We start from the raw sequence: 25,655 nt of genomic DNA on the forward strand, positions 1-25,655 counted from the left end.
TAATGTGAAAAGTTTTTTATTATTAATCAAAGATTAACAGCAACAGGCACATTAACATGAGGATGGCAAAGCCTTTAAGAAATGGCTTTACACTGAAGCTCTCTCCCAAAAATGGCTGTTGCAAATTGTAAACAGAACAAAACAGTCTTTACAGTAAAAACAAGGAAAATACAAATGAACAAAATTAAAGCACCAGTTTCTCAAAATAGATTACAGTTGTGCTTACAGTACTTCAAACTTAAAACTTACCAAAAAAAGGAATGCTTGAAGATTAAAAATTAGTCCTTAAAATTTGTCCTTAAAAACATTTCTCCTTTTCACATCAAAAAACCCCAGGATGGGTAACATTTCAGTAGAGGGAGGGAATAAGTAAACAATGCACTTTTTCAATCAACAAAATTTGGTCACTTAGCTTTGTGCATAGTTTAAGGCAGCTGTAACAACCTATCAGTTCCCCTCCCCCCTTGGCTGCTCATGAAAATATCACATTCTAAAAAGAATAAATTAAAAAATGCCTTTTGACTCCTTTCCATTTTCCCTTCCCACCAAGTACTCATTCACATTTTCACACTCACTCATCCTCTCTCTCTCTCTCTCTCTCACACACACACACACACACACACACACACTCTGCAGCGTAAGGGGCATTTTGTACCCTTGTTATGAAGGACATGCTTTCCATCCCACTTTATTTCAGACTGGCAATACCCTGAGCTGTTTCTGGTAGTCATTCCACCTTTTTTGTTGCATGTGCAGTTCAAGTGTACAATAGCAAAAACAACATGCAAATGTTTTCACCATAGAATCTTAACATAATTTGAAGATCTTCCTCTCCTCCATCCCACCTCCCCTCCCCAAATTCAGAAGTATTTCTGCTTGCTATATTGCATTCCCATACTCTGGAGTAAAACGTGGCTGTGCTTTATGTTAAATGTTCAATTCCCAATGCACAGCCAAATTTGTAACCTACGGCGGACTTCTCTTACTAAGAGAAAAATGAGCTGCAGTTTCAGATTTGATAATTTTAAAAAAATCAGTGGTTCTTTCACAGCCATGCAGAAAGGTTATTTTTGAATCTACAGTTTCCAAGTATGTGTGTAAACATCAGTTCTTGCCCAAGGCAGCCAAGTATAGACACTTCACATTTCCACATTTTGGACAAAGGATTGAATGGAGTCCTGCTAAATTCCAGGAAAAGAGAATCGTCCATGTCATGTGGCAGTTTTGAAGGCCTTATGTCAAATCTCCTTTAAAAAAAGATCAAATAATGTGGCACATAACAAATCTTGAACTTTCCCTGTCAAGACTTGTATTCTTCTCAGGGTTGCATATTCAAGGTTCCATGCAGAAGCCAACCAAGGCATATGCATATTGCTCTGTATTCAGGTCTTGTAACTGAAAACCAGTTTCAAACGATTTCTCAAAGGAAACAATTGGAAATAAATAATGCTGGCATTGTTTACACTGAAACCTTGGCAGTCAGACAGAATTTATCCTTCAACACTGGTCCGTAAGTACCAAGCAAGAGCAGTTTGTTAAGCAGACCCCGGGGTCAGGATAATCGGTGTTCCTGAGATACTACATCAGAGTCTGTTTCCTCACATGCAGGATCAATATCATCACCGTTGTTAGACTGTTCTCTCTGAATACCTTTCCAACTAGATTTATTTAATCCCATGTGGCCAAGCATAGTTTGAGACAGCTTGGTGTTTGAAAAACGAGCCCATTCTGCAAATAATGGTTCCACCAAATAGGTCATGAAACCTAGAAAGAAAAAAATAAGTTATCATTTGAACATCGAAATCCTTACCCTACAACATACATTTTAAGAATACTTCAGTATTTCATGGTTTTTATTGTACTGCACACCATCTGCATATTACTGAGTATAGGAACTGTATACGGTGAGTAAAATAAATTGTAAATATAACGGTATAGTCTTTGAGGAACCGTTTTATCATTCTTTCTATCGATTTAGTTTTATGCCATATTGTACAAACTAGCCACAGATTATATACATTCAGACCAATATTTAGACCAGTGGTTCCCAACCTTTGTTTGCCCATGCCCCATCCAAGGGTCTCTAAAATCCTCATTCCCCCCCTCCACTCTGACATATAAGTCTTACTATTCACAAAATGAACTCTTACTCATGTGGAGGAAGCCTAAAATGGCCATTAACTTGGTTTAAACAAAGGTTCCAATTGCCCCTTTTAAAAATCAAATTGCGCCCCTGTGGGGTATGGGTAAAAAAAATGTTGGGAACCAGCGATTTAGACTAAAGCAGAGCCTTGCTGTGGTTCTTCCAAAAGATCTTGCATCATGATCACAAGCAGAAGTTGATGTAGTACTTGAGATGGAGGGTACTATGGCATTCCTGCCCTATCAATGGGCTGCCTCAAGGATCCAGGTGACCACTATAGAAACAGGATGCTGCATCAGGTAATTTTTGAATTTTATTTATTAAGTTCTTATATCTTTGTAGACAGTCTGTTGTTAAGATTGAGACAGACAAATACTAATTTCAAATAGTCATTCTCCAACTATATAACTAGAAAGGAGTTACCAATTTATGCTTTAATATACAGTGATCCCTCGATTATCGCGAGGGTTCCGTTCCAAGACCCCTCGCGATAATCGATTTTTCGCGATGTAGGGTTGCGGAAGTAAAAACACCATCTGCGCATGCGCACCCTTTTTTTCACTGTCGCGCATGCGCAGGTGGTGGAGTTTGCGTGGGCGGCGGGGAAGACCCAGGGAAGGTTCCTTCAGCCGCCCAGCAGCTCATCTGCTCGGCAGCGCAGTGAGGAGCCGAATCGGGGTTTCCCCTTTGCATGGGCGGCGGGGAAATCCCGATCTTCGTCTGCTCGCTGCTGCTGCGGCCGCCCAGCAGCTGATCTGTTCGGCAGCGCAGCGAGGAGCCGAATCGGGGTTTCCCCTTTGCGCGGGCGGCGGGGAAACCCCGATTCGGCTCCTCGCTGCGCTGCCGAGCAGATCAGCTGCTGGGCGGCCGAAGGAACCTTCCCTGGGTCTTCCTCGCTGATGCCCCCGCTCACCCGCCCGCCGCCCGCCGCCCGCCAGCAAGAGGGGGAGAGATAGAGAAAGAGAGAGAAGGAAAGAAAGAGATGAGAGAGGGAGGAAGAGAGTGTGAGAGAGGAAGAAGCAAGATAGAGAAAGAGAGAGAGAAAGAAAGATGAGAAAGGAAGGAAGAGAGTGACGTCATCGGGTGGGAAAAATCGTGATATAGCGTTTCGCGAAGAACGAGATCGCGAAAATCGAGGGATCACTGTAAATATAACTGCAGTATGTAACACAGTTCTGTATGTTGAATTTGGGCACCAACACAAATTATGATTTCATTTAAACCATGAAGCTTTGAATGAAGCATGCAAACCTATCAAAACATTTCTTTTCCCTTACTTTCCTTCCCTTCCCTTTTATCCATTGTCTTTATCTCTATTATATATTAGGAAAAAACTTTTAATAAAAATATTTCTTTTCCAAAACATGAATGTAAAGTATTAACAAAGAAATTGGTTTAAATTTGGCTGAGCTGTTACTTGTAAAGTCTTGTGTCATCATTAATAAATTTAAAATTTCACTATAAAAATGGAACAAATAAAAATTAAGACTGAAATTTTAAGCTCATTTAAAAAAAACAATTTAACAGTATTTCAGGAAAATTATAAAGGATAAATAAAAGAAATCCTATTTCATGAACATAGACATTTTAAAGTCAGTGAGCATAATTCAAGCAACATTAATACACTGCAATAAAAGAAAAAACCTTTTTGCAATCTGCCAAAGACATTTTAAATTATTCAGACAGTTCATTTCTAGCTCCGTATTATGTATTAATTAAATTTATGACAATTTTCCACATAAATCAGTAATTACCAATCTGGATGTTGGCAACGGTTTCTGTTTGTCGATCACATAGCGGACTCACACCTAAGCAGTATTTTTTCTCAATGTCTCCTATAACAGAATATTGTTTTAATCATCTATTATCCACAATAAGTCAGAAAATATGCTCCCCCCCAACTCTGAAATCTACAGCAGACACTTTCAGACTCAGAGCAGAATGAACAACTGAAAGCAATGACTTGAAGTGAAGAAAACCAAGTTCTATTGTGAAAGTGAAACAAGCTGTTCAGTGCTTTAAATGTTTTATTATGCTGCAACAGCTGGAGCTTTGAAAACCAATAGCAATAGCATATAGCATTTAGACTTATATACCACTCTTTACAGCCCCCTCTCAGCAGTTTACAGAGAGTAAGCATATTTCCCCCAACAATCTGGGTGCTTATTTTACCGACCTTAGAAGGATGGAAGGCTGAGTCAACCTTGACTCAGTCAAGCTTGACCAGTCATAAGTACCTTCCACTGAGTGCCATTGTAACTTTGAGCAGTCACTGAATCAGTAGTTGTAACCCAAGGACTACCTGTATACTACACCTAAAACAACTGTTATTATAAATTCAGCCCTATCAGTTAACCCCAGACCCATTCATATCAAAAATTAACTAAAGGATTGCTCAGTGTTTAGAGGAGGAGAATACACCAGTACTGCTGTTTGCACCCGTAAAGTAAACTTAGTTTTTTAAAAATTCACTTGAAATAGAAAACAATACTCTCCAGTCATATGCATGAATACCTGTCTAATGTAAATCAGGGTGGGGGTTGTTATATATGATTTATCAGTACATGTTATTTTAATAGCCAAACTGAAAAAAGGAAAAATCATCATTTTCCAAGGAAAGAATCTATCACACAAAGTGTGAGGAAATACATAATAATGAATTCCTAGACATGATTTGGCTACTAAGGTTTCTAAAGTAGAAACACTACTAAAGAATCCCTTGGATTATAATCCTGTGAGGTTCATTTATAAAAGGAAATCTAGTTCTTTTAGACGGAAGCTAAAGATAACCAATTTATGGCCACAACTGGAACTGGAATTTCTATTTTTCCAGAGGCTATCATTAATTAGAATTGTCATTAAGCAAACGGTCCAAAGTTGAATACTACCTATAAATAAAATGTACTACAGAAATAAATAATGGTGAATGTGTTTTTTAAAAAATTAAAATAAGTGCAATAAGGGTACTTATTTAAGAATGGTTTGGGACCCAAATAAATCTTTTATTAGAGATTATTTTAGAGAACATAATCGTGAATTTGAAAAGAGTCAATAGAAGAAATGAAGAAATTTCCAGAAAAGGTACATATTTCTCAACAAATTAAGCTTTTACAATTACAATTACATTAACATAAGGTAAACTGAAATGAAAATGAACTATGTAAAGGAAAAACATTGTGAATGTGCAAACAAACCAGAGAAATGCTTGGCATGTAAATTATGAAAAGAAAAAGAGAAGAAAATGATTTTGAAATTACAAGAGGGAGAAACTGAATTAGTGGATATCATTAATAATAATAATAATAATAATAATAATAATAATAATAATAATAATAATAATAATTTATTAGACTTGTATGCCGCCTCTCCCCGCAGACTATACAAATAGCATTTCATCAACATTGTTCTAACTTTGTATAAAAAGAATGACTTCTATTTGAAGAAAATAAAGCAATGTCTAATGAAAGAAAGAAATTTTTCCAAGAAATTAACATAACATTGAGACCAGAGGCCTTTCTTTTAGGGATGATGGACAAACAATTGCAAAAAGAACAATCATCAAAATCTATTTTTCTATATTTATTTATTGGATTTGTATGCCGCCCCTCTCCGTAGACTCGGGGCGGCTGATAACTGCAGTGAGATTAATTTATGTGCAAAGATGGTGTTCACATTGTCCACAACTGAGAATAATTGGGGAACATGAAATATATTGAGATAGCCAAAGTGACTGCTTTCTTCAAAGAAAAGACACAATGTTTATTTTTGAGTGAAAAACCATTATAGACGTTTTGCACAAAACAGAAAAAACTGAAGTAATGATTTATGGTTTTCATGATTATGCAGGACAAACACAGAAATAGAAGAGTCATGATGTCACTTACATTACACTGATGACACTATCCTAATACCCTAAATGCAAGGGATTTGCAAGACGCAATATTAAAGGTTAAAGAGGACAGTGAAAAATTGGACTCAAATTAAATATAAAGAATGTCAAATGAATGGTATCAGCTTTAGAATTGAGAATGAAGATATTAAAATAGGGATAGCATCTGCCTTGGAAAAGAAGTTCAAATGAAGTCTCTATTCCTACAAAGATCAGAATTATACAAGTCATGATATTCTGTATGACACTATAGAAGCAAAAGTTGGATTTAAAAAAACAGAAAGAATATTGACATCTTTGAACTTAAGTGTTGAAGAAAACTTCTGAAAATATCATAGACAGCCATGAAAACAAATCAAAGGAACATCAAACAAATCAATCCAGAGTTCCGATTTGAAGAAAAACACACTAATTCTAGGAAAGACAGAAGGAAAGAGAAAAATAGGATGACTAACAGGAAGATGAATGTTTTTAGTTACAATGTCAATGAGTGCATCATTGGGAGACTTAAAAGAAAGATTAGGAAACATCACCATGAAAATTTATACGTATGGTCACTAAGATTGAAAATGACCTAATGGGACATAACCAAACAAGAAATCAAAAATAGATCTAGAAAAATAGTAATGTATTATCCCAGCAACAGTAATTTAATGAAACCATTCCAACGACATACAACCTTTTGCAAATAGCTCAGGTTGTTTGCAATCACCACAGCTGTCAGTATTTCACAATATATGGTAATAATTCTTCACTTCTTACGACTTGCCTTGATTAAAAAATTCTTCAGTTACTTTTTCACTCCACTGTTTGCTTAGCTCCCAGGTCCGACAGGGATTACAAATATCAGCACATTTCAATGCCATCTAGCAAAAACATAAACACATTATTTAGTTCTAGTTTGTCTTAGCACTCATGTTTATATTTATAGTGATTGTGTAATATTCTAAAATTAAGATAATAAAAGATAAAGTAAATAATGAGTAATGAGAGGTTTAAGCCATATAGAGTTAAATGAAGTATACTACTAAATTTAAGAGTTTGAATTTAACTACATTTGGGTTATGGCAAATATGTACATAATTAAAGATAGAAATTGGTGTAACATCAATGTAACACTGAAATGTTATTGAAATAGACATAATTTTTACAATTTTTACAATGTAAGTTGTTTAACAGCAAGTTTTAAATAATTCTTATTAATTATTAATTAAGCATCAGTGGGACTGGTATATTACACTTTGCAGAGAACTGATGTAATACTATCCTTCCATAGAATTCTATGAAATTCTATTTGAAATAAAAGTGGACATAAGAAACGCTGGAACTTCCTGTAATTAAAACGGAACATGGTGTTCCATAATTTCAGTGGCACATAATCTGAGAGAGGATGAGATGAAATGAATCAAAGATTGTAAATGAAGAAACTAAAGGAAGTAAGAAAATTATCACATGCAATTGCTATGGGAAGAAATTTCAGTCATGTGGGCTCGACGTTAAACAGGTGGAAAAAGAAAACTTTAGTATAAATGAGAGTGATTATCATTCATTACTACAGTTCAATGAACCTTCAGTACTTCTGATAATAAATTAGAGTTTATTATTTTGATAAAACATAGCAATCCTTAAAATATTTTAAATATTGTATCATTTTATTTTAAGGCTTTGTTTTTGATACCAATTATATCACCTTATTGGATTTTCTTACTTGAAATGTCAGATGTTGCCATTATGTACTCTGTTTTCCCTCAAATAAGACATCCCCTGATAATACCTTTGAGTGCATGGCAATAAGGCCAAGTGCTTATTTCAGGGTTCAAAAAAATATAAGACAGTGTCTTATTTTTGGGGAAACACGGTAATAATTATATTATTTGAATGAAGAAAGTGGCAGCTATCTTGCCTATTAACTTATAACTACACTATTTGGCCCTTACAAATTCAAAATATGCACATCAAGTCAAATCAATTTCTGCAGCAATACGCATTAAATTCAGAAGAGGAACTGTGACGAGATTACAGATTCTGTGTAATTCTACTGAATCCATGCTAAATCATTAAGACTGAAAAGTTGTTGCTTTGTTCCTACAAGATTTTATTTTTAAAAGCTTAAAGGTAAAAATATTTTTTAAATAAATTCTATTGCAACGGTTTTTGTTTTGAAAAATATAGATTCTTGCTCAGGGGGATATCTACCTAATAATTTCACAAAATTCAAGAAACTGAGGAGATATCAGTTTGCATCACATTGTCCTGCCAGAATAGGAAAACATATTGTTGTATTTCATTTGCAATAGGAACAAATAGGAAATCTTAACATTCAGTCCACGCAAATTGTATTTTTATAAAAACTATAAATAAAAAATGAGGACTTTTTCAAACTATATATTACTAGGATACTTTTTATCATAATTTCTTTTCGACCTAAGATTCATACAAATTACCTGAAGGACAAGATGCCGATGATCTTCCTCCACTAAGCATAAGTCTTCTTTGTCCAAATGGGTACGAAACAGAGATAGATATTCATTCTGACGGCTAATATCAGTGGCGAGAATCAATGCCCCTATTTGGCTTTCCATCAGCTGCCTGAAATCGGAGAGAATAGGAAGAAATCCAAAGAAATAAATTCATGCAAACATGAATCATTACACAATATTCAACTCAACACTGATTATAAATTTGCAATGTTCAGAAAACATTGATTTTAAATTTAGTAATTCAAAGATGCAACTCAGATTTTTATGTCCATTTCAACTCTTCCCCTCACCCACTCATTGTCATTGAAGAAAAATATAGGAAAACCCATATGAAACTGGATACTGCCATTTTGTCTGAAACCACAGATCAGGTTCTTCTATGTTGCCAGTTCTACAGGAACATATGCCTCCAGTTGATTAGCTTTATCTGTACTATTTGTTCAATAATCAACATAAATTTATTTCTCTAAAGTAGCAACTGTAAGTTTTGCTTGCTAATAATTCTTTTTATTGGGAGGAAGTTTTGTGTTGTTCATTTTACTGATTGATCAAGTTTTATCTATAAGTGCCTTTCAGATGTTTGTGATGTTTGCCGTTTCAGAAAGTTAATCCAAATTATCTAGATGTCTGAACTACAACTTTCTACATCATTAAAAATGATGGTAGTATTTTTCTTACACATAGTCCTCTGTTAACATCAGCAACTGGGACTGGAATTGCTGTTTCAACTCTGACACCACATGATCACACCATTTAGCAACTGCAGTTCCAGCACTTTCAGTTGCCACTATCAAGCCCATCCCACATGATAATGAAGCATTTGTGACCTTATGCCAATTTCTCCATTGACTCCACTTGTGCAAATCAAGCAATGAGAGTCACAAATGGCAATCTCATGATCATGAGATACTGTACTTGCAAGTGAGTTGTTGAACAGCTGGACTGCAATCATGTGACTAGAGGGATGCTGTGACAGCTGGAACTTTTCAGAAATCAATCCTAAGTACCATTAGTTCAATGCAAATTTGAACACTCTCTGAATGAGTGGTCATTGTGAAAGTCACTGGCATTTAGCTTTATTTGTGGGAATGTAAAATTGCATTCGGAATTATAATGCATTTTAGAAAAGTACAACTACCTTTTATTATTTATCCATTTTAAATAATTTATTCTGTAATATATTCTCCATTCTGTAAAAATTACAGGTTTTTGCAAATCTGATAAAATACCTGCTTTCTAGTGACATATGTGCAAATAATCCAGACTCTCTCAATAACCCCACTGCAGATCGCCAGTGGTGATTTTCTAATACTGAGGTATTCTGAAATTAAATAAAAGATTATTGGTATTATACATTCTTTGAATCCTGAGCTACATATCTATAACAAGCAACATGTTATACTGATTTTTAAAGAAAGGAACACAATTGTATTAATTTTCCTTGATAAATCAGCCACTTTTTATCAACCACACATCCCTTTCCTGATTTCTCTTTGTTGGCTTCAGATGCCGCTGATTTTGAACTTGAAGAATAGCATTTCCCCCATAGCTAAGACGAGAATCACAGCATGTTTTGCGGCAGTGTAAATATGCCTTCCTGGGTCTTGCTAACAGCTGAAAAATCAGGCAACTGTTCAGGTGCAAGATCTTCTCATGTAAAATTTAGGATTATCAAAACATCTTATCTGCCCACTTTTGAATAATGATGAAGACTATTTTATTTAAGTAGGGATTTTTTTACAGTATCCACCATGTGCGGGAACTTTAAAAAAAATATTTTTTAATCCAAATAAAAAATTAGTGCCTAAAAGGTCCCGCACAAGGTGGATATTGTAAGAAAATCCCTACTTACATAAAACAGAAATGATCACTTCTTTAAAAAAAAAATATGACATGTTCCTTACTTTTATTAAATGCTTTAATAATTTTGAATATAACTTTAAAAGGTTATTAGATAAGTCCATAAGTTGATTCACTTCAGCATTCTGTATCATCAACCCCAGACTGTATGCAAAACACCTTCTCCCCTCCCAATAGCCAGTATGTAACACATGCTGCCTTTGATTCAAGAGTAGTAAACATTAATCAATATTAATAGTTACTGACAATATCATTTCTCCATAAATCTATCCAGGCTCCTTTTAAAGCCATCCAAATGGACTGGCTTTAAAAACAAGTACCACAAAAAGTTGTGATAAAGTTTCTGTCAGTCCAAACTCCCTGTATTTAGTTCCAGTAGACGGTCTGGGCTTCTAACACTGAATGAGAAAATGTTCTTTCTCTTCATGTTAACTATGCTATGATGATTTTATGTAATTTTTATCATGTCTCCCTTTAATCTTTATATTCCAAGCTGAAGGGCTCCGTTGCTATAATTTTTCCTTGCACTGTGTTACACTAACTTTAATTGTTTTGGCTGCTCTGTTTTGCATTTTTTTCTTAAGATGCAGTGATTAAAACTATAAAATACACTGCCTCATAAGATGCAATAATCAAAATTATACAAAACAAGGGCAACCTCAATGTAATTTTTAAGGGTAGCTTTATATCCGCAATTCTATTTTCAGCTCCCTTCCTAATAATTCCAAACAAGGACTGCCTTTTTTAAAAATATCAACTGCCTGCTGATTTGACATTTTCCTCAAGCTGTGTACTATGATGTCAAAATTCTTTTCCTGGTCAATCACCGCTAGTGTCTAGTCATGTCCCATTAAAGGACAGAAGTCTTCATCTTCTACTTACCTTGTATAAAGTTGCTAAATAATGGTTTGTTTTAATAAGAAAAGGCTGATTAACACCTGGATGATCCAAATCATGAGTGGAAGCTGCAATTAAACTGAGCAGAATATCCCATGGAGTTAGAGATTCGGAAAGCTGCAATATATAAATTATGACCATGTGAATATCTATTACTGATACTTTCCAAAAATGTGGCAAGCATTTCCAACAGAGTTTAACTATGGCATCAAGTTATGTCTCACTTTGATTGCATTTTAGTTAGTCCACAGAAATCCCTTTTTTTGGGGAAGGCTAGGGGGAGCGGTTATTCTAGGGCTAGCAATATTGAAACAATAAGTATTGTTAGTTTTTTCTTGACAAATATGCAATCTCCCAAAACTGATACAATCCTGATTTCAACATTCTAAAAAGTTTCAAAGCTATTACAAGAACTTTCCCCAATTGGATCCCTCCCAATTTGTACTGAAAAACTCCAAAATCTCCAACTACTATACTCAATATTATTGAGGAAATTATATCAAAAAATAATCTATGATATAAAATGAGCTCTTCAAAAAATAAAAACAATTAAATTGTATATTACCTTTGCTTAATGTCACTAATGTTGCTAGTTATCAATTTCTTTTGTAATAGTAATTTTGTTATATAAGTACATGAAAGAATGTTTTTTATTTTACCTTGGATTCGTTTAAATAACAGTGCATGGCCTGAGTCACATCAGCAGCATGAACTGCATTGTGGTATGGGTTGTGGCTGTGATAATCTTCTTGAACCATTACTATAAATGAAAGTAAGTATTAATGTGTGAAGGAAAAGGAGAAAGATATAACCCCAAAATATCCCCTTCCGTTCTTGATTCATATTAATTAAAATGACAATAGATATAGTATAAAGTATGATAAATTTCAACAATATTTAGCAGGAAAAAAATCAAATGAAGGCAACCTCCTTTAAAATATTCAGAGATTTATAAACATACTTGTCACCTCTAGAAAAAAATTCATTTTAAATTATCATTTTTAAAAATTCAAACTGGAAAAATCAGAAAATTGCCTGGCATATTGATGTTTCTAACCATGTAACAAATATGGAAAAGTTTTTAAATCTTGTTAGGTATTATCTATTGTAGGCATAAACATGAAAAACTACATTACTGTCCAAATAAAACCGAACAGCAGAAAATTCATAAAAGCATTGCCAATATCGATCTAAAATGATAATATCTAAGATAAAAATGTAGACTGATTATTGGAAATGCTGCCTTTTTGACTTTATGTCCATAAAAGCAAACAGGTTTTTCTCCTTACAGCAAGTTATGAATCACAGAACGTTTCATTAGGGTTTGGGGTGTTTTTTTTTGGGGGGGGTTTTTTTTGGGGGGGGGGGTTTAGAGAAAAATAATTTCACATTCAGGGGATGCACACTGACAATAAATGCCCCCAAACATCTTTTAAATTTGTTACAATCAAGAATGTATTGTTTTGCAATACTTAGCCTCTAATCAGAATCTGATCTAAAAACCAAACATATTGAGCCATGGTTAAATCTTCAGACGAGATTAACCAGGAAATCTCAACATAATCAAAAAAGACAAGTTATATCCCAGAAGGCAGTAAAAAACAGCTGTTTCCATACTGCGGCAAATGTTTCATGTAATCACCAAGTACAGTATATACCTCAAGGAAGTTTTTGCCTTAATAAATTATATAATTTATTTGACTTGTATAATCCTGCGTTTTTCAGTGACTAATTTACCAGAGAATGCTGGAATACAACATACGTTTATATGCAGATTTAAGTGCCACATTAGCACAAAGGCCTTTCTGTTTCATTTTGTATTATGTTAGCACAACTGCTGCAAAACATCCAGATTTCTTCAGGTGTGGGTGTATCCATTTTTTAAATCGCTTCAACTTCAGTTATTACAGTACTGGAAAATACCGGTAACCAATACTTAATGTAACTGCAATAATTTGAATTGCTCTGCAGTTAAGGCAGAAGAGAGGTAAATCTACTTGCTAGCTTTATTAACAACCACTAAAGACAAAGTATACATTCTGCCTTCCAATTCCTCAGTAATATTTTGCAAACTACTTTTTAAAAAAACCTCATTTTTAAAAATCTTCATAGGATGAGTTTACCTATAAAATCTGCCAATTATATTGGCACACATCTAGGAAAATCACTACAGTATATAGAAATATCCAGGACGACATAATCATCTCACTTTTTTGGTTTACTTTCCTTATTTTCATAGGGTTTTTTTTCCCTTTTTTCACATTGGACAATATTCATGAAGAGTTATCAATCCATAATATTGGTATTTTTCTCATTTCATTAAAAAGGATTGCTTTAAAGTAGTGAAATGCATTTAAAGAAAAGATTTAAAGGAAATGTTTGAATTTAGTAAGTTTTTACCTAAAAATCTGCGTAGCTTCATTGTATCTAGTTGGAAGTACTCTATAAGTCCATGAAGATTAAACAGGTGAAACGTTAATGTGACCAAACTGTTTCCTAAAAATACACATACACAAGGAAACCATGTTTAATCGGAAGTAGACAAGTCTGTTTAAATAATCATAGCATACATATTTCTTTTTCTTATCTGTAACTAGAATATGGCTCTCAATGTTTTAATTAAACATTGTTAGACTTCTAATTGTTAGTGCTTTCATATCAAGTGATTAAAAATATTATCACCCAGTATTATAAAATGAATCCATTAATTTTCAACAATCCCTTTACAGGTAGCCCTTATTTATCAACCATAATTGGGACAGGCAACTTTGTTGCTATGCGCTGCAGCTGCTAACCAAAAAACCGCACTGAATGACTCACAGTGGCAATAATCATGTGACCACAATTTTCAATTTCACTTCTGGATTCACCATTAATCCTGCTATTGGAAGACAGTTTTGAAGCTCGCCAATAGTGATCACATGGCTGCACATAACAATTCAATTCGATTCAATTTATTAGATTTGTATGCCGCCCCTCTCCGTAGACTCGGGGTGGCTCACAACAATAATAACACAATATATAACAAATCTTATAATTAGAAGTCATTAAAAACCCCTTATTAAAAAGAAAACATACACACAAGCATACCATGCATAAACTGTATAGGCCTGGGGGAGATGTTTCAGTTCCCCCATGCAGTTCCCCCATGTAGAGGTGGGTTTTAAGAAGTTTACCAAAGACAAGGAGGGTGGGGGCAATTCTAATCTCCAGGGGGAGCTGGTTCCAGAGGGTCAGGGCCGCCACAGAGAAGGCTCTTCTCCTGGGTCCTGCCAGATGACATTGTCTAGTCCAGTGTTTCCCAACCTTTTTTGAGCCGCGGCACATTATTCATATTTTCAAAATCCTGGGGAACACTGAACGGGGGGACGGGGGGGCGCGGGGGGGCTAAAGAAAAGTTTGGACAAAAAAAAATATCTTCCTCAATTTCACTCTATTTCTCCCTCCCTCTTTCTCTCTCTTCCTTCCTTCCCTTCTTTCTCTCTCTCCATCCCTATTTCTTTCTTTCTTCCTCTCTTTTTTGCTCTCTTTCTCTCTCCCTCCTTCCTTCCCTCTATGTCTTTCTCTCCCTTGCTCTCTCTCTGCCTCTCTTGCTATCTCTCTTTCATTCTCTCTCTTTCGCTCTCTTTCTGTCTCTCTTGCTATGTCTCTTTTTCTCTCTCTCTCTCTCTCTCTCTGTCTCTCTTGCTATCTCTTTGTCTCTCTCTCTCTTGCTATCTTTCTCTCTCTCTTGCTATCTCTTTCTTTCTTTTTTTCTCTCTCTCTTGCTATGTCTCTCTTTCTCTCTCTCTCTGTCTCCCTCCCTCTTTCCTTTCTATCTCTCCCTCCCTCTTTCCTTTCTATCTCTCCCTCCCTCTTTCCTTTCTATCTCTTTTCTTTCTATCTCTCCCTCCCTCTTTCCTTTCTATCTCTCCCTCCCTCTTTCCTTTCTCTCCGTCCCTCAGCGGGGGCAAAGAAGAAGGAAGGCAGGCTGCAGAGGGCACCGAGGACAAGAGCGCTCGCTCGCTCCCTCGCCCTCTGACTTCCCTCCCTCGCTGCTGAAGGGACGAGCGCGGGGCACGCTGCAAGAAGTTTGTTTTTGCTTTTTTTTTCCCCTTCCCCCGCCTCACGGGAGAGAGTGAGAGAGAGAAAGAGCAGCGCCCTGTCGGTTCCGAGCGCAGCCAGGGAAAGCGGCCTCGAGCCGAGTGCGAACTGCGGGATGTGGCAAAGGACTCCTTGTCAACCAAAAAAGGGTGGGGGTGGCAAAGGCAAAGCCTGGGAGGCGGGGAAGGGAAGAGCGGGAGACCCCCAGACAGAACGGCTGAGGGGAAGGAAAGATGGAAGGAGGGAGGGATTGAGAAGCGAAGCCAGGGAGGGCTGAGAGAAAAGGGGAGCGGCGCGCGAGAGAGAGGGGCGGGGCGTGCATTCCCGAAACGGATGGAGAAAGCCCTCTCTCGCAGCGAAAGCGCTCCCAGCCAGGGGGCTGCGAGAGAGGGCTGGGAGCGCTTTCGTCCCGAGGAGCTGAAGCTGCAGCCGCCGCCGCGAGAGAAGTCACGCCCCAATGCAGGGGGGCGGCGGCGGAGGAGAGGGGGCAGATCGGGCGGGGAGCTTGGCGGCACACCTGCCTGTGTCTGGCGGCACACTAGTGTGCCGTGGCACACTGGTTGGGAAACGCTGGTCTAGTCGACAGGACCCGGAGAAGGCCAACTCTGTGGGACCTAACCGGTCCCTGGGATTCGTACAGCAGAAGGCAGTCTCAGAGATATTCTGGCCCGATGCCATGAAGGGCTTTCTAACAGCTATAACTGAAAAGATTGGTCACAAAGCTTTTCAACTTAAGTTAAGTTTTGAGTTTTATTAGATTTGTATGCTGCCCCTCTCTGCAGACTCGGGGTAGCTAACTTACAACAGTTTCATTTAGTGACCATTCAAAGTTACAACGATGCTGAAATAAGGAACTAATGAGCCTTTTTTACACTTAGAATCATTGCAGTATCCCCATAGTGAGGTGATCAAAATTCAGATGCTTGGCAACTGGTTCATATTGATGACTGTTGCCCCAGGGTCACGTGATCCCCTTTTGGGATCTACTGACAAGCCAAGTCAACAGGAAAGTCAAATTCACTTAAGAACTGGGTTACTAAATTAATAACTGCAGTGGTTAAAATTAACAATTGTGGCAAGAAAGTAATTAAGCAAAACTCACTTAACAAATTTTTCATTTAGCAATAGAAAGTTTGGGCTCAATTATGGTCATAAGTTGAGGACTACCTATAGCACAGTTGTTAAGTGAATCTGGCTTTCCTGTTGGCTTTGCTTGTCAGAAGGTCGCAAAAGGCAAAAATGACTCCAGGACACTACAGGATACATGCCAGTTGTCAAGCATCTAAATTTTTATCACATGATTGTGTGAATGCTGCAACAGTTGTGTGGAAAAGGTGATAAATAATATTTTTCAGTGCCATTGTAACTAAATGAATGGTTGTGCATCAAGGACTACCTATAAATGATAGTTTGGGTCATTAATGCTAAACTAGGTGAATTAGCAGTTAACCTGATGTCCATTTAACAAAATAAATTTAGGAAACATTGAACAAATTAAAAATTTGATGGAAAAATATTCTTCCTCATTATCTCAAGTACAAAAAGGGAATTAGTCTAACCTACAAATGGTTGTAAGTTGAGATTTAACTTCAAAGATGAAATTGAAGTTGTATGTGATTCCTCTCTCAATAGTTAAGAGTTTACTTATTTACTCACTAACCCACAAAGCCCTACATATACTTGCTATTTTGAAATTATCTATTCCAACCACTTTGTCAGAATTCATCCATCCCAATCTGTTTATTGTCTGAATTATTGGTTGATTACTTTAGCCAATGGCAATTTGAAGTCTGTGTCAGGCTGAAGCCATCATTTGGAGTTAGAGACTTTAGCCTACCACAGTAGAATAGTATCATGGAAACTGGGGGGGGGGGGGGGGGGGGGAGGAGAGAGGAAGAGTTGCATGAGTGGGAAAGTTACTAGCCATAACAAATTCCTTTCTTAGAGTCCTAGGTCATCCTTTATTCTGCACCAGTGGATGTAAGGAGAAGGTCAGCGACATCCCTGCACTTGGACTGGTCCTCGTGATGAACTTGTGGGTGTGGGGATGGGGGATGAATCTTAACCTGGGTGGGGTACTGGAAGGAAGTTAGTATCGGGATGGTAACGGTGTGACCAACATGGCTCTGATAATAAATCAAACCTTGAATGAGAGAATGGGCCTGGAATCTGATTTATTTCCCAGATGCTATTTGGGGTGCTGACCGTCTACACATCTTAAAGTTGCCAACTTTGAAAATCATTGATACAGAATATCATGTATAAAGTAAACAATACATTTATACAAAGTAGTTCTTAATTTGAATGCAAGCTTAACTTTCTGTCTTACCACATTCTGCACAGATCCTTAATACATGATTACCTTAAAAGTATGGGATCAGAATTTTAAAATAATAATAATAATAATAATAATAATAATAATAACAACAACAACAACAACAACAACAACAACAACAATAATAATAATAATTTATTAGATTTGTATGCAGCCCCTGTTCACAGACTCGGGGTGGCTCACAACAATAATAATAACAATGTGACAATATGAAGGAATTGGCTGTTTCAAGTCTCTTGAGCCACAGACTTTACCATAAAATCCCTAGAGAGAATTTATTTCCAACTCTATAATCCCAATACTGTACTAACTAATTACCAGATTTCATGTCTGAAAGAAGTAGAATATTAGTCAATCTATTTTGTAAGCCCAACAATTTAGATAATTTTGGAATAGTAGCATATATGTGTAGGGGACTGGCTGTTTTGTGGTTAGTGAGTAAATAGGCAAATTCTTAACTATTGAGAGAGGGATCAGATGTATACACATACAGCAATTGCTCAGTTTTTAAAATAGTATCTTCAAAGTGACAAATGGAATCTTACCGTTTGTTAACCTGTCAAAAAGGAAGATATCAAAATTCCAGTTCCCAACTTTTTCTAGCATACACTGAAAAGCAAAAGAAAACAACATTTTATTTTTGAATAAAAAACCGTTCTTTCCAAATATCTGAATCATACTTGCTGCAATTTTATGAATCTATACAGATTCTGAAAGGAATAGTAGTCAGAAGAGAAAAGCGACAATACAGTGATCCCCCGGGTATCACGATCCCGATCATTGCGAACGGGCTAAATCGCGATTTTTCAACCCGGAAGTCAAAACACCATCTGCGCATGCGCGCCCTTTTTTTCTATGGGCACGCATGCGTAGATGGCGCCGGGCAGATCAGCTGCTGGGCGGCTTCCCTGGGTCTTCCCCCTCTTGCTGGCGGGTGGGCGAGCGGCGGGCATCAGCGAGGAGTTTCCCCACCGCCCACGCAAACTCCTCGCTGCCGCTCGCCCGCCCACGCCGTTCGCTCGCGCCGCTTCCCAGCTGAGTCCTGAAGCGAATTGGCTTCAGGACTCAGCTGGAAAGCGGCGTGAGCGAGCGGCGCGAGCGAACGGCTTGTCCGCCGCCTGCCTGCCCGCGCGCCCGCGGCTCGCCCGCCCTTCGCCCGCCCACGCCGTTCGCTCGCGCCACTTCCCAGCTGAGTCCTGAAGCGAATTGGCTTCAGGACTCAGCTGGGAATCGGCGCGAGCGAGCGGCGAGGGCAGGCGAAGGGCGGGCGAGCGGCAGCGAGGAGTTTGTGTGGGCGGTGGGGAAACCCCAGCGCCGCTTCCCAGCTGAGTCCCCTTCCCAGGAACCCCAATCTTCGGCTCCTCGCTAGCGCTGCGGAAGTAAAAACACCATCTACGCATGCGCAGATGGTGTTTTTACTTCCGCAGCGCTACTTCGCGAAAACCCGATCATTGCTAGGGGTCCTGGAACGGAACCCTCGCAATGATCGGGGGATCACTGTATCCCTGATCTGAGACCACATCATTCTTTGACTTGAGAAGTTCTAGAAAAAAATCATTTTCTTCACTAAGCTGGGTTGCAACTGCCGTCTTACACCAACAGCTTTCTGTCACAGAAGCAAAACATCACTTTTTTGTGGAGAGAGAGACTTACGTAGACCAATATTAAAATGATCAATTATTTCTAAAACAAAGCGGATTCATCTGAACCTTATTATGGACAAAGCTTTTGCCCGTTGCTTTCCATGTGCCACTTAGTTACTCTATTTCTGTGTTGATAATTTTCTAGGCACAGCTAGAAGAGGAAAGAGCTGCTTCACTGTTGCAGCGGCTATACTTTGGAATAGTCTGACAGCAATCAGGATTGCTGGTCTTCAGGAAAATATTTAAACATGATTTTCTGGACAGCCTTCTCCTAGGTTTATGCATTATGCGTATTTTATTACATTGACTTGTTGTTAGTATTGATTTTCAATTTTTAGTTATGTTTTTAATTATAGTTTTTTTTTTTTTAATATACAATGCATATTATATAAATCACTAATGGTGAATCTTTTTGGCTTGAATGCTAAAAGAGTGCACGTACGAGCGTATGCCCACACCCATAATGCAATGTCCTCCTCCCTTGCATGAGCACAACCCCCACACTGCCGCATGTGCATACAACCCATCGTACTTCCCCCCCATGCTTGCACACAGGTCTCATTGAAGCCTTCAGACTTCCAATAGGCCCGTTGGGCCGTTTTTCACCACCCCCAGGAAATCCTCCTCAAACCTGGGGAGAACAAAATATGGACCAATGGGCCAACTGAAAATTCCAAACTTCTGGTTGGGCCGTCCGTCATTTTTTGCCCTCCCCAGGCTTGAGGAGACTTTCCTGAAGCCTGAGGATGGCAAAGAACAGACCAACTGCTCAAACGGAAATTCATTTCTGAACTTCCTGCTGGTCCATTGGGCCATTTTTCGCCATCCCTAGGGTTCAGGAGGCTTTCCTGAAGCCCGGGGAGAGTGAAAATGGCCCAAAACAAGACCAAAAACCAGCTGGCCAGCCCGTGCATGCATGCTGGAGCTCACATAGGGCAACGCCTCATGTGCCCTCAGATAAGGCTTCGTATGCCACAGCTGGCACATGTACCATAGGTTCACCATCACTGAAATAAATTGATAAAAGCTAGCAAATTGCAGACTGAGAATATAAACAGAAATTTTACTTCTACAAGTCTGGAACAGATTCATTATAAACTGTCAATAAAATTATTTACTTACTTGCACACCTTAATAAAAAATATTATTTCTTTTAGAGCAATGTTGCAAGATAGCTATAAAAACAAACCTTAGCTTGTCCATTGTAATCATCGTCTAAAATGTTTGAAGAATTTGGAAGAGTAATACCACGGAAGAAACGGGAAGATCTCAAGTACCGCTGGAAACTCAGTAACCTTCGGATATTTCTTGCAGACACAGAAACTTCAAATTCAGAATTTGCTAGATGGGAGGGAAATAGTAAGATTAAAGATGTAAAATCCTTTCCTAAAACTTCAAAAGTGAATTTATAAGGACAATATTTATTTATGGAAGAATAGCCGAACATATGAAAACGTTAACTTTCATCATTGCTGATCTCTGATCATTTTTCTTTATATTTTTTTCATCATGGTAATTTAGCATATACAGTGATCCCTCGATTATCGCGAGGGTTCCGTTCCAAGACTCCTTGCGATAATCGATTTTTCGCGATATAGTGGTGCGGAAGTAAAAACACCATCTGCGCATGCGCGCCCTTTTTTTCCATGGCCGCGCATGCGCAGATGGTGTTTTTACTTCCGCACCTGGGAAGACCCAGGGAAGGTTCCTTCGGCCGCCCAGCAGCTGATCTGCTCGGCAGCGCCGCAGCAGCGAGGAGCCGAAGATCGGGGTTTCCCCTTTGTGTGGGCGGCGGGGAAGACCCAGGGAAGGTTCCTTCGGCCGCCCAGCAGCTGATCTGCTCGGCAGCGCCGCAGCAGCGAGGAGCCGAAGATCCGGGTTTCCCCGCCGCCCACGCAAAGGGGAAACCCGGATCTTCGGCTCCTCGCTGCTGCGGCGCTGCCGAGCAGATCAGCTGCTGGGCGGCCGAAGGAACCTTCCCTGGGTCTTCCCCGCTGCCCGCGCGCCGCTCGAGAGCAAGAGGGGGAGAGATAGAGAAAGAGAGAGAAGGAAAGAAAGAGATGAGAGAGGGAGGAAGAGAGTGTGAGAGAGGAAGAAGCAAGATAGAGAAAGAGAGAGAGAAAGAAAGATGAGAAAGGAAGAGAGTGACGTCATCGGGTGGGAAAATATTTTTAATTAATATTTTTTTAAAAATCGCGATATAGCGTTACGCGAAGATCGAGATCGCGAAAATCGAGGGATCACTGTATGTATAATTTGAATACACTGGTACCTCTGCTTACGAACTTAATTTGTTTGGTGACCAGGTTCTTAAGTAGAAAAGTTATAAGAAGAAGCAGTGTAAAAGTAAATAATGTGTGCGATTGGGGAAACCACAGGGAAGGTGGAGGCCCTGCTTCCTCCCAGGAGATTCCTAGAGAGGCCCCACAGAGGCTTTTCCCTGCCTTTTCTGGCCCTGTTTCCTCCTAGAAGATTCCTAGAGAGGCCCTACAGAGACTTCTACCTGCCTTTTCCAGTTTACAGTTTCGGAGGCTCGGTTTGTAAGTGGAAGAGGCAAAAAAATCTTGAACACCCAGTTCTTATCTAGAAAAGTTGGTAAGTAGAGGCGTTCTTAAGTAGAGGTACCAATGTATTTGATATATCAAGCCTTCTAGTTAATGGGTGTAGTGGAAGAATACATTCCAAGACCTTTAGCAGATAAATTATTGCTATTTAATTACTGTGAGTGGACTAACCAACCTGAGAAGAATAATGGTTCAGGTCTATGTTTTGAAAATAACCTTAAGCTTGACCACATAATGGCAAGCATTAGCGACATACTCAGCCAACAACCTTGAGAGTTTAGAATTCACACATTAAAACCTATGTATAATCCTCTATAATCTGAAGTTTCATTATCTGCAAAAATATTCAGCCACAGAAAAGCCTTACTTCTAAAATATATAATCTTGCACTTTCTATTTGTATTCCTATATTTATTTGTGAGTTTTATAGCCACTGTAGTCTCTAACGCAAAACATTGAAATAAAGAGTATCTAGCAACCATATTAAAATCTTTAAGCTCTTATTTTCAGATATTACTAAGCCTGCTCTGATACTTTTGCAACATAAAATTCATAATACCCAAAAAGGTTCTTTCATTTTTCAGACAACATGAGAAATTGGGCCATTTTTAGAAAAGCCCACTCTGGATCTTTCAACACTTTTAGGAAGTAGTCATCCACAAAGCCATAATCTTCTTATGTAGTCTGGACAAAATGTTAAATGATGACTTTGTAAATAAAACTTTGGGGGAAGGGGACTGAAACTAGAGGTAATTCTCATTTAGCTACCATAATTGAGACTAGCAACTAAGTCATAAAATAATTGATAAGTGAAACAGTGAGTGTGTTTATTTATTAAATTTATGCCCCTACCCCTTTTGCAATCCAAAGCAATCTATGATTTTACTTCAGCTTTGCTTTGCTTTACCGACCTGTGATGGTTGCACATGTAAAGATTGGTCATAAAATTACTTTTTTACCAAGTCATAACTGCAGATGAACAAGGCAATTGATAAATGAGGAATATCTGTACTACTTTTAAATTCTCTGAATTAAGATTCTTGCTAAATCTGTATGATAGATCAGGCAAGTCCAGCTGCTACCTGTATTTTCACAACTGGGCAATTGTTGCATTAAATGTCTTCAGTGTATTATTTATTTTTGTAAATTTTATAAAGTAAAATTTTATTTGAAAACGCAATTGAAGGCACTATAAAATTTGGAACCGGTACAATATCAGGCCAAACATATTAACTGAAGAACTGGAAAGAATAAAAATGATGAAATTCCAATTTTATTAATTGGAAATCCACAAACGCTCTGAAACTTTTATTCATCAATCCACCCATCTTTTGGGTATAACTATTTATAATTGTTAGAATTTCTTCCTAATGTGATTCCCACAAGATGAAAAAACTGATTCAAATCATGGATTATAAAGCCTAAAATGGATTGTGGTCATAATTTGGGCATTTGGGCATGATGTGAGCCGCCCCGAGTCTGCGGAGAGGGGCGGCATACAAATAATAATAATAATAATAATAATAATAATAATAATAATAATAATAATAATAATAATATTTTTTAAAAAATAAAGTAACCCTATGACATAACTACATATTTCAGAAGCACATTCCATATGATTTAATGCATTATTCTATACTACATTTAATTGTACTCAAATCAGTTCTTTCAAAGAAAGGTAAAATAGAAGTGAATACAATATAAATGTAAAATTACCATTCTTAAGAAAAATTGATGTATTTTTCATCAATATATCAAACTCTTACACCTCAAAATAAATACACTCATCAAACACTGTATACTGGCTTGGGTATCAAAAGCATAATCCTGTAAATAAAGACATTAATTTATAAGCAAGACAGGTATCTTCACAAGGTATATTTGCATTCCTTTTCCAATAGCAGTTTAAAGAGAAATTCTACTTCCCAAAAAGTGAAAAACTTCACCTCTCCTTAAAGAAGCCATGAATTGTATAAGGAAAAAGACAGTTCGTGCTTTTAGAATGTTTTTTAATTCTAGAATGTTTTAAAAATTTCCACAGAAGAGAAAGGAAAATTCATGTTTACAAAGTAGTAACAATAATGAATTTCCAAGGTTGTGTTTCTGATCAAATTGACCAATTTTTCTCAGATTTCAAACTGGGAAAGAGAGGAAGAAAGTACATGATAACAAAAGAAGCACACTAATGACCAAGTTGAAATTATCGGTGAAGAATGCTACTATTTTAAGTCTCTTCTTTTTGACTGCGTCAAACTTTTAAAAATCCCAATATCAAATAAATCTCATAATATTGAAATCTTAAAAAAAATAAAAGAAATATATTGATTAAAAGGAAAAGGAATGCTAGAGAAAAATTCTGTTTCCTCCAAAATAAGACATCCCCTGATAATAAACCCAATTGAGCTTTTGAGTGCATGGCAATAAGGCCAAGGGTTTATTTCAGGGTTCACAAAAATATAAGACAGGGTCTTATTTTGGGGAAAACATGGTAGATGTCCACATAAAAAGCTAATAATTCTCAAAAAGTTTACTTTTGAAAATGGAAAATCAATTCTTCTTACAGACAAAATGCTCTAAAAATTTCACACATACTTGTCCATTAGTGTACAATAAATATTTTGGAAGTGAAAAGTGTGCACTTGTTTTAGCACACTTGGATGCATTTATTTATATATGTATGTATCATCTTTATTCCAAGCTTTGGAATCAGCTTATGAAAGGATTCCTCTCCATTTTATCGCTATCCTGAATGGGAGAAAGTCATTGGACCAGAGTCACACAGTGGGTTTTTGTGACTGAAGGTGGACATAAACCTGGCTTTCTCCAAACCCGTTTCAACATCTTAACACTCCGTTATATTGACTCCTCTTCTCTAATGCTAGCTCCTTAACCTTAACAGTTTTTACTATACACTGGTATATCCGTGGAACTGTTATCAGGAGAAAAAGAAGTGATATGATGAAATCATATCTAACCACCACCAACTTTCCCTGGCCCAATAATTTGCAAACAAGAAAGCAGAATAAAAACAGTGAAATTTAAATTTTATTCTAAGGACCCCAACCAGCTGGACAGAATTTGAACTGCAAGAAACATATTACTTTCTAAAGTTACTAGCATATACTGTAATCCATATATAGGTGTGGGGGTTTTTTCTTTTGAGTTTGGGCAGGAGGGCCCGGCGTGCTATGATCTATGACAGGGATGTCAAACTTGTGGCCCATGGGCCAGATGCATTTCACACAGGCCACGCCCACCCCTGGTTTAGCAAAGGGGGGGAAGTTATGATACATCAGATGGCAACAGTTAAATACCCCTGATCTATTAGATTATTAAAAGTTGGGCACAACTTAAACAATGAATATATTTTTTCTTTAAATTCTATAAGTATCATTCAGCTACAGGTATCAGTTTTTATATTATGACTTAAGAGTTATGTGTCAATTTCTAAACAAGGCAGACTGGCCATCCAAATGGCCACATCCATAAATTAGCTATGTAATAATCATAGAGATAAGGATCTGATCAGAATTTTCAAACTTGTTAAAATGAATGTACAATCCCTTTCAATTTCTTTTCCATTTAAAAAATCTGTAACTGAAGATTGGAGAATTTCATGAATGAAGGTGCTCTAGGGAGATTATAAGAAGTATTTGAATTCCACAAAAAAATTGTCCACCTGTAAACAGCGATCTCAAGTAGGTTAAGACACTATTCTTCAAGCATTTTTATAGACAACGCTGCAGCTAACAAAATAG

General features: G+C 37.5%; 1 protein-coding gene across 2 annotated transcripts in view; it reads right to left on the reverse strand.

Moving 5' to 3' along the window:
• Positions 1–25,655, reverse strand: part of PDE7A (phosphodiesterase 7A) — a 52,556-nt gene continuing 26,901 nt past the window's right edge. For both annotated transcript variants that reach the window (XM_070747860.1, XM_070747859.1), the window contains 10 exons: positions 20,520–20,671; positions 18,233–18,296; positions 13,670–13,765; positions 11,929–12,029; positions 11,255–11,386; positions 9,742–9,833; positions 8,477–8,621; positions 6,802–6,898; positions 3,898–3,978; positions 1–1,764 (listed from right to left, as the gene is read on the reverse strand). In XM_070747860.1, the coding sequence (XP_070603961.1) occupies positions 1,553–1,764; positions 3,898–3,978; positions 6,802–6,898; positions 8,477–8,621; positions 9,742–9,833; positions 11,255–11,386; positions 11,929–12,029; positions 13,670–13,765; positions 18,233–18,296; positions 20,520–20,671 (1,172 nt within the window). In that variant the 3' untranslated portion in view covers positions 1–1,552. The remainder of the gene's footprint in view (positions 1,765–3,897; positions 3,979–6,801; positions 6,899–8,476; positions 8,622–9,741; positions 9,834–11,254; positions 11,387–11,928; positions 12,030–13,669; positions 13,766–18,232; positions 18,297–20,519; positions 20,672–25,655) is intronic.

Source organism: Erythrolamprus reginae, chromosome 3 (assembly GCF_031021105.1).
Source record: "Erythrolamprus reginae isolate rEryReg1 chromosome 3, rEryReg1.hap1, whole genome shotgun sequence".
NCBI lineage: Eukaryota > Metazoa > Chordata > Lepidosauria > Squamata > Dipsadidae > Erythrolamprus > Erythrolamprus reginae.